This window comes from Galeopterus variegatus, unplaced genomic scaffold (genome assembly GCF_000696425.1).
Source record: "Galeopterus variegatus unplaced genomic scaffold, G_variegatus-3.0.2 Scaffold1633, whole genome shotgun sequence".
Taxonomy (NCBI): Eukaryota; Metazoa; Chordata; class Mammalia; order Dermoptera; family Cynocephalidae; genus Galeopterus; species Galeopterus variegatus.
This window is the reverse complement of record NW_007727744.1, coordinates 215,543-238,812: the sequence shown is the minus strand read 5'-3', so window position 1 is coordinate 238,812 and position 23,270 is coordinate 215,543. Positions and strand designations below refer to the sequence as shown.

At 37.1% G+C, this 23,270-nt stretch overlaps 1 protein-coding gene across 1 annotated transcript; it reads left to right on the top strand.

Moving 5' to 3' along the window:
• The first annotated feature begins 2,713 nt into the window (after positions 1 to 2,713).
• On the top strand, positions 2,714 to 14,025 carry CNEP1R1 (CTD nuclear envelope phosphatase 1 regulatory subunit 1). Its single transcript, XM_008578116.1, has 6 exons — positions 2,714 to 2,824; positions 3,783 to 3,854; positions 6,171 to 6,244; positions 9,219 to 9,328; positions 9,454 to 9,508; positions 13,211 to 14,025. Exons 1-6 carry the CDS (start codon positions 2,800 to 2,802, stop codon positions 13,250 to 13,252), a joined length of 378 nt encoding a protein of 125 aa, XP_008576338.1. The 5' UTR covers positions 2,714 to 2,799; the 3' UTR covers positions 13,253 to 14,025.
• Positions 14,026 to 23,270: the final 9,245 nt, after the last annotated feature.

The following is a 23,270-nucleotide window of genomic DNA, read 5'->3' as shown; positions in this document are numbered from 1 at the left end:
CGGCGGGAGCACCGCCTCACTCCCAAGCGGCGCACTGTAGCAGTGCGCCACCGGGCCGGCCCAGGGTTTGCTAACTGATCTGATGTACCATGGAGAGAGAGAGACAGAGACAGAGAGAGAGTTCAACTTAACTCATCTACTTGTCTATAAACTCATCTCTGAAATGGGTTTGATAACACCCCTTGGCTGATAGAGCTGTTGGTTGTGAGGTTTAAAGGAGATATAATGGGCCAGCCCGGTGGTGCACTGCTACAGTGCGCAGCTTGGGAGCGCGGCGGCGCTCCCCCCGAGGGTTCGGATCCCACGTGGAGACCGGTTCCCGCTCACTGGCTGAGTGCGGTGCGGGCGCAACACGGAGGGTTGCAATCCCGTTGCCGTCCCCGGTACGGGCGCGACACCGAGGATTGCGATCCCGTTACTGGTTAGTAAAAAAGACAAAAAGGAAAAAATAAAAATAAAAATAAAATAAAGGAGATATAATGCTCTGAACTATAAAAGGCAGAGTGCCAGGCCTCCTGGTAAAAGATAACAAACATTATCTACTTTATTAGCTATCACTCTTAGAAGCTGATATTCATATTATCACTGGCCCCTTTGGTCTCCCCCTTTCCTCTCCTCCTCTCTTACTGCCTCCCACACCCCCATGATCCGTACACGTACATACTAACAACAGGCTAATAATGTGCACGCTTTCAGAGGCATGTTCAACATTTCTTTTAACACAGTTGAGAACGAAGGTTGGAGAGGGAAAAACCCCAGGAGGTAGACTTCACACTCCTCTCTGTTGTCCCAAGATCTTGCTAGAAACTTGCACACCCCATTCGGACAACCAAAGGCCCTACAGTCCACAGAACTGTCTCTTTTGAAGGCAAGTTAGCAAATCTCCCACTTATCACAATGCTTTGCAATGTCCTATTCATCACTCTGTCTCATCCCTCCCCTCCCCAGGATCTAGCCCACAAGAGCCTGTCATATGACAGATGTTCAATAGCCATTCTCTAAGCACTGCTGGGTGCCAAAGGGAAATGTGATGAATTAGACTTGGAGATGGAGAAATGGAACGTTGAGCAAGAAGTCAAAAGGGGTAGTCTGAGTTAGGACTTCAGTCCAGGCTGTGACAATAACTGCAAGACCAGGGCAAACTCATTTTTACTTTTCTCAATGGTAAAATGGGGCTATGAATACCTTCCTTGGTGGCTTTCAAACTTTTTTTTTTACCGGAACCCTCAGTTAGAGGGGTTCCAGTATTGGGGGGGGAAATACACACACACACAGCTGAACGAAAGGTCATGAATCAATACTTATTCTCTCTTTCAATGACGTTATTTTTTAATTTTAGTTTAGTGCATTTAAAAAAAGGCCATGACCCATTAAGTGGATTTTTTGACCCTCTCATGGGTTTTGACCCACAGTTTAAAAAATATCACCTTGGAGGGTTTAATGAGATAATGGATGTAAAGGGTTTGATCGAGAGGAAGGCTCCCTGAATGGAAAACTTTGAAAAGTGCTATGGGAGAGGAACCTACAGCGAAGTAATGGGGGTGGGGTGTCATTGTCAATTAATTCTGCTAGCAAGTAGGGAGGAGGAAGTTTGAGGATGAGTAGAATACGCAAAACACCAACAGTGAAAAAATTCCAGTGCTGCTTAGAACCTTCTTAGCCCTCATCTTTGCATGGTTTCTTCTCATCCATTTTGGGGTTCTCGGCTCAAATGCCCCTGCCCCATGAAACACTCCAAGAACATTAACTCCTGCTATTTTCCTTTATCTCACAGTATCTTACTACCCTGTTACTTTCTTCACAGAAGTATCCTTATCTGAAATCAATTATTTATTTACATATTTCTCACCTGCTATAACCCTTCCACTTTGAGGACAGTAATCTTGTTTATTTTGCTCATAATTGCACTGACAAATATAGTGCCTAACACGTTTTTGCAATAAATAGTTCTTGAATGAATGAATAACTTCCAGGAAATGAGCAAGAAAGCATTGTAATCAAATATAAATGTAGTCAATTCCTTACAGATTTTTTTAAAGTTATAGGTATTGGGGCTTATACTTTGCCTCCTTTATGACTTATGAAAATTGTGTGACAGAGAGAAATGCTTACTCAAGGAGTTAGGTATTCGGAATTTTTTCTTTCTTTCTTTTTCGAGGCTGGCCGGTAACGGGATCCGAACCCTTGACCTTGGTTTTACAAGACTGTACACTAACCTGCTGAGAACGGGCCAGCCTGGGAGTTGGATATTTAGGAAAGAGGCACCATAATTAAGGAAATCCATTATTTGGGGTTCTAGTTAGTTCTGTACATATTTTATTTCCCCTTGAGTTCCTTGAGGGCAATCCCAGCTCGTTGATTTCTGTATTCCTCTTTAGCGACGAGAAAACCGCCCAAAAGGTAGTGAGCGCTTAAATCAATATTTGAGGACTGAGAAAACCAAGCAGGAAACTAGTAATATACGAACGAACGGTCTCGGAGAGAGTGCAGTTCCTCGCCGGAACAGGAGGCGGCGCCAGCGTTACGCCAGACCGGTAGCCGGCAGTTCTTGGTCCCTCCGGCTGACCGTCCAACGCTAAGCCCCGAGGCCCGGTGCAGCGGTCAGCCAATAGGAAACCGTCTTAGTCGGAGGGTCTGACAGATTTGCCCAATGACCATAGCGGGTACAGGGAAGGGGCGGGGCGACGGGAAGGGGCCGAGGAGAGCGGTTAGAGGTAGGGGGTGGCGCTGCCGGCGGGCGGGGGCTGCGGAGCTGCGATGCGGACGGGGCAGCGGCGGTGACCGGAGCTGCCGCCCGACATGAACTCGCTAGAGCAGGCGGAAGGTAAGGTGGGCCTCCCGGGCTTGTCCCGGGGCTCCTGCCGGAAGCCGGAGGAGCTCAGAGGGTCCGGAGTCGCGGAGACCCCACCCCGGGAAGAGGAGGCCGCGGAGGATGGAGGGACGGGGCCCGGAGCTTGGGGCGCGCGGGGGCCCGGCCAAGGGGCGGCCGTACCTGGCCGGACGGCGGGGATGGCCCGTCAGCTCCCTCCACTCTCCCCAGCTTAGTCCTGTTTTGTTTTCTATTCATCCATCAAGCTCTTACACATCGTGCATTGTAGTAGTACGCGAGTTCGTTTTGTCTTCGTTTTATTCTGATGACCCCACGAGTTGTATCCCTAATTCCTGCCGAGGTTTCTGGAAATGACACCCCACCTCTCATTCAGAGGGAGCTTCTTGCACCTCCCTGTGTTTTAAAACTAGGCGTCGGCGCTTCGTGGTGCCGCGAAGATCACCTATAACCTACTTGGAGGGGGAAAAGAGGAGTGTCTTTCCAATCTGGTAAGACCAGACCGTTGCCATTAATTAAATATAAGAGGGAAAAACCGGAATCGGGTAGTTACAGTCAAATAGACCTCGAAGACTTTGATGTTAGGTAATACGTTTTTCTAATAGAAAGTTCTTGGTTCCCGCAGAATTAAAACTCGATCCGATTTTGATCCTTTTATTTGCAACCCCCAAAACTGCAACTTTTGGCGCCGGCTGAGTTTGCTGCTGATTTTCCACATACCGTTTTACGAAGCTTCTAAAAGCAAACCAGTCAGTTTCTTTATGTGTGAGATTGGAATTAAACCTAACGTTTTTGTCAAATGCTTAAAGCTGTCATAGTTAACAAAGTAAACAATGCAGTGATACATGTAAGTTAGGAGGTAAGACCTGAAGCAGTTAGAGTATCTAAAAATTCGTGCTAATAGACTCAAACTAGTAAGAGTGGCTAATCACAAAATTGAAATTGTTTTCCCTAGATCTCAAGGCTTTCGAGAGGAGACTTACTGAATATATTCATTGTTTGCAACCTGCCACTGGACGTTGGAGAAGTAAGTTCTTGAACGTATTTTAAGAGAAAATAAACTCTTTGATACTTTTCATTCTTATGTAGATATGATTTGCTTTTATGTAAAACTTTTGATTAACAAATGCTTGCTTTACTAAACCATAAGATTTAATTTTGTTTAGATACTTTTTGACTTATTTAACATTGTAAACAATGCATTATAAAGAAAATTTTAATAAAAGGAAGTTATAACTGGCCACCCTAAAAGAACAAGTCTATTTTGTGTAGTTGAATTATTTTTTTCCATAAAATACACATATTTTAACTTTTTATTAAACAAATATTGCAACTTTGATAAAAAAAAAACGAAAATTTTAATAAAAGGAAGTTATAACTGGCCACCCTAAAAGAACAAGTCTATTTTGTGTAATTGAATTATTTTTTTCCATAAAATACACATATTTTAACTTTTTATTAAACAAATATTGCAACTTTGATAAAAAAAAAACATACATAATAAAAATTTCAGTAGCTTGCTTAGCAGTTTTACAATTTGCCTACAAACTGTTGAAATAAAGTTTTATTAAGAAAAATCATATTATTTAATGTATCTTTGCAAAGGTTATGAAATTACTCTTAGTTGATTTTTAACAGCATTATTGTGCTGCTTTGGATCATGACGTAGAAAAGAAATTCACATTACTGTCTATTCATATATATCATGAGTGCTACAAAATTTGATTTGAATGAATTGTGGTTACTTCCCCATGAGAATTATAGGAAAAGTGGACAAATATGCTAGTGATGAGATCATCAAACAAAGTGTCTTGCTAACCTGTGTTGGGACTAGTCATAATTTCTTGGATGTTCATTATTGAAATTTAATTCCTACCAAGAAAGAGGTACAATAGAGTACACATTGAGGACCTGTTTTGTTTCAATGTGTAACTCAGTTTGGGGGACCAAAAGAATACTATTGAAGTTAGGCATCTTTTTCTATGTAAAGAATTTTCATGTAATTTTTATGAGATCACTTTGCAAAGTTTTAATCATATCATGTGAGAAATCTGATTGGTCAGAGTTCACAAGTAATGAATTTCTCAGGTTTTCTGGTTTACCTAGGAATTATCCCCCCAAACCATTGTTCTTTGTTTCACTGTTATGTGAGAATCTTTTAAAACGTATATGATGCTGTTCAATCTAATAAAATGTAATATAATGAACGCACTTTATGTTTTCTGATTCATGGTCTTAGCACTTATATGTAAATGACATCAGCTTAATTAATATACCAGTCAAATACAAGTATGTGTATGAAGCCCTTTCTAATGTTTTGATTTTGCTCTTCGTTTTTTCAAAAATGGCTGTGTAAAGTATATTTCTTTCTGGAAATACAGAATTTTTAAAAATTGAGTTTAATCTGTCCTGAGCTCAGAGCAATTTTGAAATTTTAATTCTATTATTAAATACCTAAAATGAGATTTTTTTCCCTCTGTGATTTAGCTCTTCTAAAAGCACATCATCAGGAATTCTAGATAGTTAAGGTTTTACTGTATTTCTGTTGCTCTTTGAAGCTTGATATCCACATTTGAAAAATGTATGCATCCTAACTAAAAGACAAGCAACTGTCGTCATCTCCAGAATATTAACTAGGGCTCAGTGCTCCTTTATTATTTTTTAGTAATACCATTTATTCTTAAGTTTTACCTATGATCTACTTAATCTAAAATAGTTTTAGGTTAGTGGAGAGAACGAAACCTTTTCTAAGTTCTACTAGTAGTAATTTCTACCCGACCTTTCTTTAAGTCCCTTAAAGAAAATCTGATACTGATTGGTGTGCTCCATGCTGACTCCACACTTCCTAACACTGACCTTTGTTTAACTGTTTAACTCAGCAGCAGGCAGTGGTCTGCAAGGCTAAATCCTTTAGTGAGAATTCTCAGTGCATTCAAAAAGGAGTCTTTGGTTTGTTTACAGCAGAAAATGAGAGGGTTTTTTTGTTTTGTTTTTCAATTAGAATTTGCAAAATCAGCACAAAACACAGTGAAAGTTACATAATATAGAACTCATATTGATGTTTTACTGTCTGACTCTTAACTGCTTTTAATTTCATTAATCTTCGTAAGTTCTGACTAAGTAATAAGGGAGACAGTGTCATCTTCAATTACTAAGTTTCACGTTGTTCAAGGGAATTCCTCAGGGTCATCTGGCAGGTCTCCTAATTCCTGAGTCTAGTCAGTGCATTTTTCATTTAATAAGGTTCTATATTCTTTGGCTGTCATTTATTAGGAACTGGTGGTGGTAGTATCAAAAATTAAGGGTGTATTTGCTTACTAATTTCGTGTTTATCTTTCATTAGTGCTTCTTATAGTGGTATCTGTCTGTACAGCTACTGGTGCCTGGAACTGGTTAATAGATCCTGAGACACAAAAGGTAGAAGTTTTGTTTTAAAATGTATAGTAGATTAAATGAGATAATGGATATAGCAGTGCTTTGTTAATTGTAAAGTATTATTCAAATGCTACCTATTACTACTACTAATGATATTAATCATTATATTAAAAATATGCCTTATATTAATTTGCTTAAAGAAAACTTTGGCTGGCCTCTGTGAATTAAGTATCTTCACAAGGGAAAAGACCTAAGAAGTACTATTTCACTTATAAAGTTACCATTTATTTCTGAGTTTGTGTACAGTTTTAAAAATTTTTTTATATTATCTCATTTTTACTTATTTCAGTGTGAACATTCTTTGTTCTTCCTGGTTCATTTAGTGTCATCGGTGCCATCTTTTAAAAATTATAAGATAACATTTTTTTCTATGAGTTACCACAGTTAATACTTTTTTTCATCCCATAAAGCATTTGTGATAACTTTACAGGAAACATATATGATAAAATAGCAAAATATAAGTGTAATAAAAAGTCAGGACTAGGTAAAAAACAGATTAGATTAGGAGGTCAAAACCAGGAAGGAAACCAGGCCACTGATGATATATATAAGTCATGTGGTTAAACGCAACTTCCAGAATGGAGTTATATAAATGAGTTTCTGAGTTACCCAATCAATGAAGTCATAGTTAATTCTATGATTTTCATTGTCTGTCAGAAGTATACATGTATCAGTTCCTTGAGCTAACAATGCTTTTCTTTCTCAGCATTATCTAAAAAAACTTCCTGCCCAAAGGTTAATATAGGAAATACTGAGAGATCTCCCATTGGGCACTATGCAACAATATCCCTATGCCAGATGCAATAACAGATTTCATAATGTTATATCTTGAAACATCCTTTAATGAAAGCTAATAGCATGTTTCTCAAATTTCTACCTCTTTCTACTAACTTGTGCCCTAATTTCAAACTCAGGCCTTTTTATTTTTATTATTATTATTATTAGAGAACCAGAAGTCTCCAATTTTTCAGTGAAGTTTTTCCCCCCAGTGCAATTTTATTTAGGTAGTAACGTTTTAATTTTTACAAATCTTAAAATCCTCCCCACTTTTAAACTTAAGTAGATTAAAGTAGCTTTATTTATAAACTTTTAGGTTATACAGAAGAAAAATCTAATAGTAAGGCTTTCGTCATCAGTTTGAATGGCACTTTAGGCAGTCGGGTTTATTTAGGATGTTGTCTCTCTGACTTTATCCACTAAGGTGGAAATATAAAAGGACAGGAAGCAGGGAAGGTTGGTGATGGGATTTTATGTTAATATAGGGGTTTTATGGCAGACAGGAAACTCTCCTGTGTGTTCATTTTTTAAAATTTGATTTTAAGGCTGTACTTGCTGCTCATCTTCAGGGAAAGAGTGGAAGGAGGCTGGCAAGAAGATTGAAAAAGGTCTATCTTGGGAAATAGTCTGACTTCTAATTGGGAAAAATATAAGCTGATTTCAGCTAGTTGAGATCTTAATAAAACACAGAATTAAATGAGGTTTGAGAGAGGCCCAAAACTATGTAGTTAATATAATTTTCTAAATTAGGTGAGAATATAACTATTAGCCTAAGGGTTGATTCTTTATATTTCAGTATTTGAAAACCCCAGACCTGACAAGAGTTTTCACTAGCAATTGTGTCTATAGCAGCAGTTGCAAACTCAGAAGCCAGTGGCTAGGTAGAAGAAACTAGGGGAAAAAAAGAATATGGCAGACTGGGAAAATATATGAGTGTTTGATCCAAGGGGACAACTGCTGTTTGGGTGCAGTTGACATGGAGGAAAGAAGACTGATACTGATTGACCTAATTAAAATTAATACATATGCCCTATCTCTGCTAACATTGTGCAGGCCACACAAAACATAGCTGATTTTAAGAAGACATTCTTCTGGAATATTAACCTTTCTTCGGGATCTCATCTTTCTAGGAGCTTCCTCCCTCCTGATGTTTTCAGCCTCTCATTTCTTCATTTGACAAACTTATTTAACCAATACCATGCTGGACCATCTACCTGGTGCTTCTCTATCTTGAAACATGTACGCATCTCTTGGTGTGAGAGTGAAGTGGGGATGTACTTAGCTTGATTCCGTTGCTCCTATCCAGCTAACTATCTATTTGATTTATTTCTCCAGATGCTCTAAATGCCTGTCTTCTCTGTTTCTCCAGTCTGCTTTTCTGTATTCCAGTCATCTGGATTCAGTGCCCACCTCTTTTTCCATTCATGGGTCCTGGACCTTTGTCCTTCTACTGTTCTTCGAATTGTGTATTGTCCTGTTTTCTACTGTCATCTGATTATGTCCAGATCTGAAATTAGCCCTTTCTTTCTCCTGAATTCTAGTTATTTGTGGATAGCTACTAATCTTTCCTTGCTTGAGTGTCCTGTGGCCATCTAAATCTCAGTATCTTCAAAACCAAATTCATTTTTTGCTTCTGCAGAGAGGACGGGTGATGCTGCAGCTGAGTATTATAAGGATATGTAGGAGGAAGGAGGTTAACAAGGTAGCATATGTGGAAGTATGGCAGGAGATGAAAATTAGACTGGGACCAGATTATGAATGGCACGGTTTGCTCAACAATTTTAAGGAAGCTTTTTAACAGGGAAGGTAACTAGATCACATTTGACTTGTGTTTTCATTGAGATCAGAGGCCTTACCTTCACTCATTCAACACAGAGTTCAGTAAATATTTTTTATAGGGTTGTTTCTTGATTATAGGAATGACTTTGTAATGGTGCAAGTATTTGAAATGAATGGAGGGAATATTGCTGTATTATCTTCCTATATAGAAGATATAAAGCATACATTATTTTTATTCTTACAGCATAGCAATACAGAGAACTAGGATTATTGGAAGTCTTCAAATCCTCATAGTGTAGATGATAAAAATATTACACATATTTGTGCACGAGTGAGGAGGGTAGGAATCAGTATTGTTGTAAGATTTTTAACATTTCCATATTTCAAACTTCTTTTACAGGTATCCTTCTTCACATCGTTATGGAATCATCCGTTTTTCACCATTAGCTGTATCACTCTAATAGGCTTGTTCTTTGCAGGAATACACAAGAGAGTAGTTGCACCATCAATGTATCCTTTACCGCAGATCAAATTTTATTCTCTGAACTAAACTAAAGCACCTTCTTGATGATCTAGGTGATTATTAGAAGCTTACTCTTAAAATGGGAAATTTTCCTTTGACCACATTTATCCAGTATAGCTGCTCGATGCCGAACGATATTAGCAGAGTACAATATGTCTTGTGATGATGTAAGTATTTTTTTTTCATTAGAAAATCATAGACCTGAATCAAGGGAAAAAAAAGACTAAAAAAGAAACTTAGAGACCTGTATGAAAGGATTGAAATGTTTGGCTTTAGAAAAAGCAGATATTTATTAACAAATTGTGTCTGTGAAATTAATAGTGGGAATATACCTTATAGCATTGATTCTAAAACACATTTTTTTACATTTTAATGTCTCTGCAATTGAGATGCATCTAAGAATCAGTAGTATCTAACAATTAAATTGGCAGAGTTGACAGTTTAATCTTTCTTAATGACATGAAATCATGATGCATCTTAAAGTTGAACCATCTTAGATTCAGTGAAATACAGTAGTCATTATTGGCAAAAAATGGCCCAGTGGATTTTGGTTTTATAAACTACTAATATTTATCTAATGGTATTCTGTATGTCTTATTTGTAAATAGAGGCATAGTTTAATTTGCAGACTATGGGCATGCGAATCTCCTGTTTTAAAAAGTAGATCATGTACCAATGTATTATAAGGGTTTCTCACAGTTTTAATTGGTAGCTTCTATTTTGATTTGCTTATTTTATTTATAAAAACGTTTTTACCTTTAAATTTATTTAGAAGATAAGGATAGTATTTCATGTCAAGCAGGAAGGAATAAGCTATTTAGTAGTGTTGAGATAATTGACTCTTTGGAAAAAATGAATTTAGATCTCTGCCTCACATCAATAAAAAAACTAAAAGTCTTAAATATGTTTAAAAAGACATACACATCCCACTATAAAAGCATTAGAGAAATATATTTATAATCTTGGGATAGAATAAAGCCTATTCTTAACACAAAACAGAAATGCCATGATGGCAAAAGTTAGATACATTTGATTGCACAAAATTTTAAAACTTTTATACAGCAAAAGGCAAGAAATTAAGCAGTGACCAGAAGAAACTATCAATGAGAAAAGAACAAATAGTACATTTAAAACATGGGAACATCACAGAAGTGGAGATATAAATGGCCCATAAACATACATGATAATACTGGACATTGCTAGCCACCAAAAAAAAAAAAAGAGTGGACAGTCTTATTTGTAATCAGGAAAATGCAAAGTAAAGCAGTGCGCTTCCATTTGTCCTACCTATCAGATTAGGAAAAGTTAAGTACTTTGATAACTTTGGTATTATGGTGAGATGGATAACACCTGTACACTGCTGTGTTGAGAACATAAATTGGAACGGCCATTTTGGGGAGTAGTTTTTCATCATTCTTTTAAAATGGTAAAATGTGCATGCCTCATGACCCAATTCTACTTCTGTCCTCTACTTTGGGGGTTGTGGAGGTAATGGTCACACATGCACACAAAGGGGCAAGTACAAGGATGTTTGTTACAACATCCTTTGCAGTACTGGAAAAATGGAAATAATCATTACATTTCTCAGCAGAGTAAGGTATAACAGGTCTACATGTGGTGTAGACATGTCTCAAAAAGCCAGAAGTAAATCTATTTGTAAATCTGTAAGTAAATCTACAGAAGATCTCCAAGACATAATGTTAGGCACAAAAAGCAAATTACCAAGCAGTATGCTCAATTTAGTATCTTTTTTTTTTTTAAGTTTTAATTATAAAAATTTTCAAACATAATAAAAGTAAAGAGAAGAATATAACGAACTCCTGTGTACTCATCACCAGTGTCAATCAACTCATGGTCATTCTCTTTTTTTTTCTTGGTGGTGGTGGGGAGGGGAGGGTGTGGCTGGCCAGTACAAGGATCTGAACCCTTGACTTTGATGTTATCTGATGGCCATTCTAGTTTCATCTTTAGTAAAATAAATCCCAAGTGATGTATTTTACCCACCAATATATGTAAATCCATACAAAGTGATCTGGAAGAATTCATGCTGAAACTGGTTTCTTCTGGAGGACTAGAATTTGAGGTAGATGGAAAGGATGATTTAGCTTATGTGTATCATTTGAATTTTTTATAATAAGATTACATTAATGTCTTGCTAATATAATTAAAAATAGATTTAAAATAGATTAAAACAATGGGTAAACAAATAGTCATGTACTCATGTGGTGTAATACTGCTTGGCAATATAAAAAGGTACAAGTTACCAAAATGCCAAAACATGCAGTAACATGCATGAACCTTAGAAACATATTGAGTGAAAGAAGCAGATGCAACAGAACACACTGTATATGATTCCTTTTATTTAAAGATCAAAGACAAGCAAAACTAACTCATAATATGTGGTTATGTCCATGTGTTAAGTGGGGACACCATTAGCTAGAATGGAGCATGGAGGAACTTTGTGGATAGTGATATGCTGTAGCTTGATTAGGGTGGTGGCTACATGGACATATATGTTTGTCAGAACTCATAAAACTATACAAGACTTATGCATTTTATTGTATAAATTATACCCTGATAAAACAATGGAAAAATTAGGTCTATCAAGATATCAAGAAATCACCAAAAATTGAATGACCAAAATCTAAGTGAAAGTGAGTATCTAGAGATAACTAGAATCCTGTCAACACTTTTGACATGAGGATAAAAATAAAATATATTAATTAAAACCACCTGGAATTTTACCGATCAGAGATAATCACCATGTTTTACATTTCGTTGTGTATTCATTCTCACTGACCTATTATAAAAGGAAGATGTTACAAATTTTTCAAACTTGGTTCTTTGACCCAGCATTAGAACCTAAGAGTGTGCAGTTACCGGGCATTAGTGACATGCAAGTTCCTGGGCTCATCCCTTTAACTGCATTATCTCAGTTGAGGTCTTCCATTTTGCATATTATTTTGCATTTAATTGCATTCCATTTAATTGCATATTACTTTATTTTATGGATGCATCATAATTTAATCTCCTACTAGACATGACAGTTGTTTCTCCATTTTCTATACTATTTTTGTTGTTTGTGTTCTCCACTAGAACTTAAGCTCCATGAAGACAAGGGACTTTGTCTAGTTCATTACTGGATCCCTAGCACTTAACATAGTGCTTGGTACATAGTAAGCACTCAAATGTTGACTGAGTGCATTAATAACACTTCTGTGTACATCCTTATACTCACATCTTGTTTCCTTCAGATAAATTCCTGGAAGTGGAATTGTTTGGATAATGTGGTATGCACTTCTTTATTTATTTATTTTGATAACTGACTCGGCCCTACATAAGAGTTATATCATCTTATACTGAACACAAGCAGTGTATGAGTATCCATTGCTCCAACCATTGGTTTACTTTTTAACTTGAGGAATTAAAACTTTTTTAGGTTGGAAAGAAGAAATGTTGTGCTCAGATACACAGTTTTATTTATGTGTTGTAAACTTAGGTAAGGAGCATAAATCTATACAAGTTGGGATTTTATGCATTGGATTGATTGGCTGATTTCTAGGTAGCCAGTGGACAGGAAATTCAAATAACGATGGGGGGGGGGGTTTGTTTGCTTGTTTTTGGCAGCTGGCTGGCACGAGGAACTGAACCCTTGGCTTTGGTGTTAGTGTGTGTGTTTTAAAGTGATAAAGAATTTAGAAGAAAGCTCCACGCAGAGGAAACTTTGAAAACATAGCTATTAATTGTTTAACTTTGATTAAGTATAGAGAAATGTTCTGATTTCCTGCAAATGCCCTTTAAGGTTTATAAGTGGCGTTATTTTTAATAGAACTGTTTATTGAAAATTTTTTTTTTTTTCATTTTTACAGACAGGGAAGCTAATTTTGAAACCTAGGCCTCATGTTCAATGACAATCTGCCCTCATTGTTATGGGACCTAAAACAGCCTTTCTTCAAATAAGTGATACAGCAAAAAGCCATAAAGGATTCCTTTTGCAGTTGGATATGTGAAGGTCATAGCAGCAACTGACAAGAAATGTGCAATATTTACCCAGATTATCTTGATGATGATGACTTGCATTATCAGTGCTTTGGTACCTTTGATTACCTGTGTTTCAGTATTAGTGTCACTTTAGTACTTCAGATCCTGCAAAGATTTTTTGCAGATGAAGTATGTATGTGTATTACTAAGTTAAACTTAGAAACAGAACCTCATTCAGTTTTTATAATGTATTTTTGCAAACTACTGTAAATAGCAAATCAATGCCAATGTTAAACAAAGAGGAAAACGTTGTGTGGACTTTGTTCTCCTGCACCAGTATTTCAGGAACATCTGCTTGCCATCCCCGCAGCTCTTTAAAACCGGCTATTATGTGTGCCTTTCATTCTTACATGTCTCTTAATCGTACTTCAGGAAAAACATTGGATTCAGCTTAGACTGAGGAACACTCATCTCCATTATGTTGTAAGAAATTCTAGATGTTTTGAGAAACAATTTTTTGTTAAAAACCAGATATTGAATTCCAGCAACGATTGTGGTTATGTTTTTCAGTTCATTGCTTTCTTTTAATGCTAGATATAGTTTATATATTTTTAAATAATTTTAAGAACACCCCAAAGGGTTCTGAATATACAATTTTAGTTATAAATTATGTATTGTCTGAGAATTTGATAGTCATTGTTTTAGATAATTGGATTTTATGCTGTAGTTGACATGCTGTTTACACAAGTATTGCACAGGTGTAATTGATCATCCTACTCCATCACCAGGATAACATGGGAGCCACAAACTAGAGTCTACAATTCTCACTGTTTAGAGAGTGTTAATGACATACTGTGTATGCATAATAGCCACATGTACTATAATAGCCCTTAAAATTAAACTATTGGGATTGCTGTAAATATTTTTAAGTACTGGAGGTGCCTTTTACCTGTTTATTAGAAGATTTTGAAAAGGTTTAAATTATTTCATGAGCAATCTTTTAAATTTCATTTAACATAAAGCTGAAAATTCTGTTTATTAGAAAATTTTGAAAAGGTTTAAATTATTTCATGAGCAATCTTTTAAATTTCATTTAACATAAAGCTGAAAATTCTGTTTATTAGAAAATTTTGAAAAGGTTTAAATTATTTCATGAGCAATCTTTTAAATTTCATTTAACATAAAGCTGAAAATTCTGTTTATTAGAAAATTTTGAAAAGGTTTAAATTATTTCATGAGCAATCTTTTAAATTTCATTTAACATAAAGCTGAAAATTCTGTTTATTAGAAAATTTTGAAAAGGTTTAAATTATTTCATGAGCAATCTTTTAAATTTCATTTAACATAAAGCTGAAAATTCTGTTTATTAGAAAATTTTGAAAAGGTTTAAATTATTTCATGAGCAATCTTTTAAATTTCATTTAACATAAAGCTGAAAATTCTGTTTATTAGAAAATTTTGAAAAGGTTTAAATTATTTCATGAGCAATCTTTTAAATTTCATTTAACATAAAGCTGAAAATTCAGTAATAGGACACAGACTTTTTTACGAGGCTGCCATTTAACTTAAATGTGTTCATCTTGGCTTTCACATGTACAAAATTTTATTCTTTGAACTGCAGCAATAAAACCCTCTGCTCCTAAGAAGTCTTAAGAGGGTGTTCAATATATTCTGCTTTGTTTTATTTTCTGTAAATTTTTTTTTGTAGGTAAATATGTGCATAAAAATAAATACTTTATATATAACTAGTGATTGAGCTTTTTCTTTGGTTTATTGGAAGTCTGTAACTCTGAAAAAATTTTAAAACATATTGTGTGTATCAGGTACAGTCTAGTTCCAAATGAGATATTTAACTTTGCATCCAACAGTACAAATTTTAAGTAGCAATTGTAGGTACCCAGTTTATTAAACTATGATTACTTTTAATATGTCTTACCATCATATCTGATAACATTTGGCTCTTAATCAGGAAATGCAGGTTTTTTCATATTGCTCTTTACAAGCTTGGGTTGCCAGTTTCCTCCAAGAGTATAAAGCTGAAGAGGGATTTAATAGGTCCTTAATCTTTTTTGGAGTCATGAACTCCTTTGAGTATTTAATAAAAGCCTTGATTCTCCCATAGAGAAGTACATCTGTGTACACCGTACACTTTGCATGAATGTGGAAAGGATTTTCTGATGTCAGACTGCTTGGTGTCTGTTGGCTTCAAGAAAAAACATTCTGTTACAGTTTGTAGATTTTTCATGCCTTCACTTCTAGCAGAACAACTCGTTTTCCAAAAAAGTCTGCTTAAAATGGCCCAAGGATCCTTGCCTTGTTAGTTTCTGACCATCACCTCCACTCTCTCATCCCCCTACCACACTGTTAGGAAGTTAACTAAGTCCAATCCTGTAACTCTACACATGGGGAAAACAATGTCAGATTTGCAAAGTGACCTTATTCTAGGTCCCCACAACTTACTAAAGACAAAGCCAGCACTAGAACACAAATCTCTGACTCAGATTGGAAGGGTGTTTGTGTGTGTATGTAATTTATTAATTCAGGAGCCATTATAATGGTATCGTTGAGGGTATAGACTCCTGGGCCAGACTGGATTTGAATCTCAGATCTGCTACTTGCAGGTTTTGTAGCTTTAGGCAAATTATGTAACATTAGTGTTCTTGTTTATTAAATGGACATGATGCCAATCTCCTAGGTATAGGAAGGTAATATATAGGGTATAGGTGTAATACTTATCTTCCAGGTTTACATGAGTATTAGTGTTAATTCGTGTAAAGCACTTAAGTAGTGCTTGGCTGCAGAGTCAGTGTTCAGTAAGTTTAGTTGTTAAACCAAATCCTAAAAGTAACAGCAACAAAAAGATCTCCCAAAGTCAACATCTTAGTTGAGATAACCATGAGGAAATTGTGCTTATGTTTTAAACCAAGCAAACTCCTGAATACTGGGTTAAATGCAAAGAGAAAGGCTATTTTGCAACTACTGATTAAGAAACCTAAAATGGTGTTTAGGTGTCTGTGTGTTTTCTTTTTCTTGAGCAGCCTCACTGAAAACATTAAAGCTTGTGACTACCTGATGGTGCTGCTTTTTAAGAGGCTCTTTCCTCCTTTAGAACTGGCCTTTTGATTGGCATTTTGTAGAGACTGAGCTAAGAATCCTAACTGAAAAATGCTCCGCCTTCATCAGCAACTAAAGTGTCTCTGTCACTTCATCCTTTTGAAACCGTAGAAACATGAGTCTCATTCTTCCTTTGGATTCTAAACTTTCTATGTGCAAACAAAGGGTAAGTATAATGTCTATCTTCTCCCCTCCTTTTTTTTCCCACTAAAAATAGGAAGTACATCTTGTCGGCTTCATCGTGGAACACAAACATTTTAAATACTGATGATTTTGTTGGGGTGTACAGTTAATGTTTGCTATGCAAATCTGATTCTGTGAAAGAAAAAAGAAAAGAAAAGGCTGTTTGTACCTAAGTTTTAAGTGTATTATTCATCATCTTTGTAGACTGCCGTTTACATGGCAAGTGTTTTGCTGGATATTAACATGTGTGAGGAAGGGCTGGCTGGTTGGTTCAGTTGGTTAGAGTGTGGTTTGCAACACCAAAGTCAAGGGTTCAGATCCCCTTACTGGCCAGCCGCCAGAAAAAAAAAAAAAGAAAAATGCATGAGGAAGAATTTCTGCTTTCTCAGAACTTGTGCAGTGGGGAATACAGACCCATGGTTAAGCAGTTGCCACATGATTTAAGTACTATGCCCGCCCAGGGGCCCGGGGTATGGAACCGGGGACTGGACCCCACACACACACACCAGGTACACCACCAGTGCCAAGGAGCATGCCAAAAACATCATCGCCACGTGGGCGGCCCACCACAGTAACCACCGCTGCCGTGAAAGTTGCTAGACGTCGCAACCACCATGCAGATGGTCCGCCAGCCGCTGGAGTGTATGGACACAAGGAGAGTCACCAGCAGAGACCAAAGAAAAGAAGAGGATGTCTCTCCACAAAGCCCATTCAAAAGTGACAGAAGAAGCATCTGCTCTATGATAATATTGGGGGATCTGATCACACCTTTCAGCATTGGACAGATCATCTAGGCAACAAATCAACAGAGTAACCATTACTCTTTCAGAGGGAAAGAAGAAATCTAGGGTTATCAGTGGTGGGAGGAGGGGAGAGATTGGACAAGGGGCATAAAGAATAAGCATGATTTGTAACTATATAGGCTAGTAATATTGACTTGATCAATATATGTCAACATTGAACCCCCAAAATATGTATAATCAATTTTGATTCAATTAAAAAAAAAGTGGTATGAAAGGTAAAAGTGTAGGATGCTATAGGAGCCCATGGGAAGAGGGTCCAGCCAGAGAAGTCTCCCTAAAGAAGGTGATTACCAGACATCTGGTGTGTGTAAGGAGGTAAGGGAGGCTGCACAAGAGAAAATGGGAAGTAGGAACCAGAACATGGTGTTTCATGAGGGCAGTGGGAAGCCATCAGAGTGTTTTGAGTTAGGGAGTTGTCTTAACCAGATTTGCATTTTGTGATCGTGACCGAAGGGGCCTGACCTGGGAGGCCAATTGAGAGCTGCTACTATAGTCCAGGTGAGAGATGTGGGCTCCTGAACTAGAGTTCAGGTAGTGGAATCAGAGAAATAAGAGCTATTTGAAGTTGAACAGAGGACAGGAGAGGAAGCAATTGAGCAGAAAGCCTACCACCTCTGTCACCACTTTTATGAAGCTTCCATGATGTGTTTGGGAACTGTTTAATCTTCCTCTTGGAGATTCTTCATGCTCTAAAGCATACTAATACCTCCAAGTGGCCCTGCAATAAGAAACTTGTTTAACCACCTGCTTCCTTGCCTTTTCATGAGAGACCTATTAACTTTTATTGCGGGTCTGTGGTTGTTTGTCTTGGTTTCTGTCTTCCCCGCTCCTGAGTCCATCCTCTCCCAGAACAACCCAGGGAATTTCCCTGACTGCTCTGCATTTGGGGCACAGGCATGTGGGGAGATGGTAAAACTGTGCTTCTGTTGCAGGACACGTGGTAGTGCTCGTGGTGATGGCATCAGTTTTCTCATCTGGCCAGTTCCATGCGATGTGTTTGGGCATTTTTTCCCCTGGAGTTTTAGCTTTGAACCGGTCTCTCTAGACCTCCCCAAAATTCTGTGAGGTACCCAGTATCCTTTAAATAATTTTTCTGTTTAATCAAAGTCAGCTTCTCTTGCTTGCCTGACTGCTGGCGTACTACACAGAATTAGTGTTGCAAGAGTGCACTTTGAGAAGAATTGATCTGTGTAACAGGAGGAAGCTGCTTCCAACCAACCATAATATCTGACCGATAAGAGGGCTTAGGGTGGAGTAGTAGAAGAGTCCAGGCTTGGCAAATTGACTTGGATTATAGTCCTGTTTCCTCTGTTAACCCTCGTGTGAGTGACTTAATCTCTCTGAACCTTACTTTCCTCATTTAGGCCTATTAAATAGCTGTCCTGCAGAATTGTTATAGGACTAAACGAAATAATGTATGTTAGAAATGCAAGGGTACTTCAAAAAGTTTGTGGAAAAGTGGAATTAAAAAAATACAAACCTTTCCATGAACTTTTTGAAGACCCTTCATATAACTTTCTGGGTGTTTTAAATTATAAACTTTTTTTTTTTTTTTTTTGGCAGTTGGCGGGTACAGGGATACAAACCTTTGACATTGGTGTAATAACACCGCACTCTAACCAACTGAGCTAACTGGCCAGCCAGCCAATTACAAATAGTCCCTAGTCTGAGTCCTTGTCATATGTGTATTTTTAGTACCCAAGAGTACCTGGCATATGGAAGATGCTCAATTACCGTTGGCTGAAAGAATGAATGAATCTTGACTTTGGTATTAAAATTGGGTTTGTACATACATACACTAAATCATAAATTTTCTTGTATCATTTATCTAGTTTGGGGGGAGGTTCTTAAGATAGAACGCTAAAATGCTAAGATTTGTAATGGAAATAACAGTAGGGAAACTAAAATAACAGTCTATATAAGTTCATTAAGTAAATCAAGAAAAATATGTCCCTACTAGAAGTCGATTTTTTTTTTCCTTTTTGTCTTTTTTTACTGGCTGGTAACGGGATCGCAACCCTCGGTGTCGCGCCCGTACCGGGGACCGGCAACGGAATCGCAACCCTTGGTGTTGCGCCCGCGCCACGCTCAGCCAGTGAGTGGGAACCAGTCACCACATGGGATCCGAACCCTCGGCGGGAGCGCCACCACACTCTCAAGCGGCGCACTCTCCAGTGCGCCACCGGGCCAGCCCATAGAAGTCGATTTTTAAATTTTAAGTTTTCTGCAATTATCTATCCATATCATCAGACTTATTTTCTTTTCCTGCTTTACCCTGAAAACCACTTTAAAAAACAACAACAAATTGTTATGGAAAATTTTAAACATGTAAAAGTAGAGAGAGTAGTAGTATAATGAACCCCAATATACCAATCACCCAAGTTTAACAATTATCAACACATAACCAGTCTTGTTTCTTGTATATGCCCTATTTCTACTTGCTCCCTCACCCCTGCAAAGGATTATTTTAAAATAAATCCCAGACATTTTATCATTTCATACAGAAATATTTTAGTAAATATCTCCAAAAAGGAAAGAACCCTTTTAACACAGCCACAATGCCATATCACACATAGAAAACTAATATTTCATACCATCAAATACTCAGCCCAAACTTCACCAACTATCTCATAAATGTCCCTTTTACGGCTGATTTGTTTGAAACAAGATCCAGATAATAGTTGAATAGTAAGAGTTTGGGAAAACAACCTAGGAGCTAGGTTTCTGAAATCCTTATTTCTGAATTACATCTGATTACATTCATGAACTCAACTTATGCATATGGAATACATTTCCAATAAACTGATGTACAATGACTTTTGCCAAGCACTTCCACAGTAAACCAGCAGCATTATCATGGTGACCATCACTACTGTCTCTTTATGCACTAACAGACACACAGGAAATGAGGAATCCAACACAGGCCACAATGAAAGTCCAGGATGAGCACTGTGCAGCACTCCTTGGAGATCACCCAATCCAGGTAAGAGCAGGAGATAGGAGGGAGATCATCAGGAGGAATCTTGAATGGTATGTTTGAACATATGGAAAATATTGTTGATAGATAAAGATGTTAGAAATTTGGGAGAAATAATGGCAGATTTATGGGAAACCAGGATAACAAAAAAAGGCTATTGCAAACTCCAGGAAAAATGAAGGGTTTTACAAGAAAGGAACTGTGGCTTAGTGGACTTCTTAGTTCAGGAGTGAGCAATATTTGCATTGTCCTAGTAATCTAGATAGTGACTGTTGATTTAATCAAGAATTCTGGTACAATTTTGTTGGATAAAGGAGAAATGGGGGAGAAGGTATTGGAAAACTAAGTCTTTTCCTACCAGGCCAGGAAGTCAAGAGATAATATATAATACTGACAAATTATAAAAAGTAATAATTTATCATTTGGGAATACAGATACTAATAGGAGAAACAGAAGGGGTCAAGTGTTTACTTCCTAGAGAGTCTTGGGGTTATGGAGAAGTAAGTCAAGGGACTGCTGTTCTTCGTTTTATAACTTTTCAGGGGCTGGCTGGTTAGCTCAGTTTATTAGAGTGTGGTGTTATGAGTATGTGTACTGGATATGATATAAAATATATTTCTTCATGTGGGTCACAGTCAAAAAAGTTTGAAAAACACTGCTCCATGCCTCAGATTCCATTCAATTCTGGGCCAGCCCGTGGCTCACTTGGGAGAGTGCGGTGCTGATAACACCAAGGCCACGGGGTCGAATCCTGTATAGGGATGGCTGGTTAGCTCACTAGCTGAGCGTGGTGCTGTAAACACCGAGCCAAGGGTTAAGATTCCCTTACCAGTCATCTTTAAAAAAAAAAAAAAAAAGATTCCATTCCTTTTGTAACTTTTCAAATTGTGTATGCACATGAAATATTTCTTCTCGTGAAGTTGCTAAATATGAGTTTGCTATGTAGAGGACTTTTTTACAAGTGAAGAAATAGGTAAAGAGAGCATACCACCCAATTTGGGAGCCCTCCCTCTGCTCTTGTGTTTAGTCATTTTCTATGTTCTTCTCTTTAAGTTATGTTACCTATTAAAATTTCAGTTTCCTCAAATTTACTAGCTCTTAGGTAAACACCAGTGAATTCAGTAGGAAACAACATATTCCAGTTGTTACAAACCAAACTCTGGAGTCTGACTCTGTAGGCTAAATCCTGTCTTTGTCATTTGCAAATCACGCTCTCACAAAAGTAGCTTAACTTCTCTGTGCCTCAGTTCTCTCATCTCTAACATGTGGATGTTAACAATGCATAGGATGGTTGGTGGATTTTACAGCTTGACATGTGCAAAGCTCTCATAGCAGTATCTGTCACATAGTGAGGGATCAATAAATACTGTCAGTAGTATGCTTATTCTCCAAATAGGGGATAGAACCCATTATAATTATCAATGAATCTGTGAAATAATGAAAACAGGGATAGGTTCTGTGAACTTCTTTAAAAATCAACTTTAGTGTTAATTTACATATAATCAAATGCACCCATTTTAACTGTACAGTTTGATGAATTTTAATAAATGTAGCACCTGTGTAACAATCACCACAAGCAAGATACAGAACATTTCCATTCCTCAAAAGCTTCCTTTGTCAAGTCCCATACCCAACCCCTGGCGCCAGGCCACTACTGGTCCTTCTCTCATTATAGATGAGATTTGTCTTTTGCATTGTTTCATATAAATGAAGTCATAGTATAATCATACACTATAATAATCTTGTTTCTGGCTTCTTTTGCTCAACATGTTTTTGAGATTGTATCTGTGTTAACATGTGCATTGGTTATTTGTTCCTTTACTCATTTATCTGTTGGTGGGCATTTGGGTTGTTTGCAGTTTGGGGCTATAATTAATAAAGCTTCTATGAGTAGTAATGTACAAGCCCGGGTGAATATATTCACTTTGCTTGGGAATACTTTGGAGTAGAATTGCTGTGTCATAGGCTGAGCTTTATAAAATACCAAAATATTTTTTAAAGTGATTGCACCATTTTACATTCCTACCATCAATGTTTGAGAGTTCCAGTTGCTATACACCCAGTAAAATGGCCAAAATGAGGAGGACTGACAATACCAGCATTGACAAGAATATGGAACAACTGGTTTTGTTGACTTTTAGGTAAATGGGATGCCCATAAAATGTTTTCTCAGTAATCTAGAAAAAGAGAAATTAATGCCTGTTTCGATCATAACCATTTAAGATTTTTTTCTTTCCAAAGGTTTGGTGAGTTAGATGGCATTTAGAACAATCTGTATTAGGATTAAATCCCACTAAGTAGATGCGACTTGTCCCCACATTGGTATTTTCTTACAGTGTTCATTTTGGCCAGTCAGCAAACAAAGCAGGCAATAGATTTCAAGGGCAAAGATGTATATCCTACAACACAAAATTGATCAGGCTCACTTCAAGCAATGACCACTAGATATCAGCTTTCTTTACAAAAGTATTTTAAAATATTAGTTCTGTATTTGAAGAGATGTTTTAACGTGTTAGAACAAAATAGAGAGTTGAAAGGCTATGTATTAGTCCATTTCTATTGCTTATAACAAAATATATGGAACTGAGTGATTTATAAAGAAAATGAAATTTATTGCTTACAGTTTCTGATGCTAGAAAGTCCGAAGTCCAGGGAAAACAGCTGGTGAAGTTCTTGGAGGTGGTGACAGTGATAGCAGGGTATCACATTGTGAAAATGGTGGAGCAGAGAGAGCAGAGAGAAAGAGACAGACTCTCCTCTTCTTTTAAAGCCCTCACAACCTCACCCCTGACCACCATTTTTATATATATATATATATATATATATATATATATAGTGTGTGTGTGTGTGTGTGTGTGTGTGTGTGTGTGT

Excerpts from the sequence above, each read along its gene's own strand:
- CNEP1R1 (XM_008578116.1), top strand. The coding sequence starts at position 2,800 with ATGAACTCGCTAGAGCAGGCGGAAG. Across the intron at positions 6,245-9,218 it reads TAGATCCTGAGACACAAAAG|GTATCCTTCTTCACATCGTT; the intron begins GTAGAAGTTTTG and ends CTTCTTTTACAG. Across the intron at positions 9,329-9,453 it reads AGAGTAGTTGCACCATCAAT|TATAGCTGCTCGATGCCGAA; the intron begins GTATCCTTTACC and ends ACATTTATCCAG.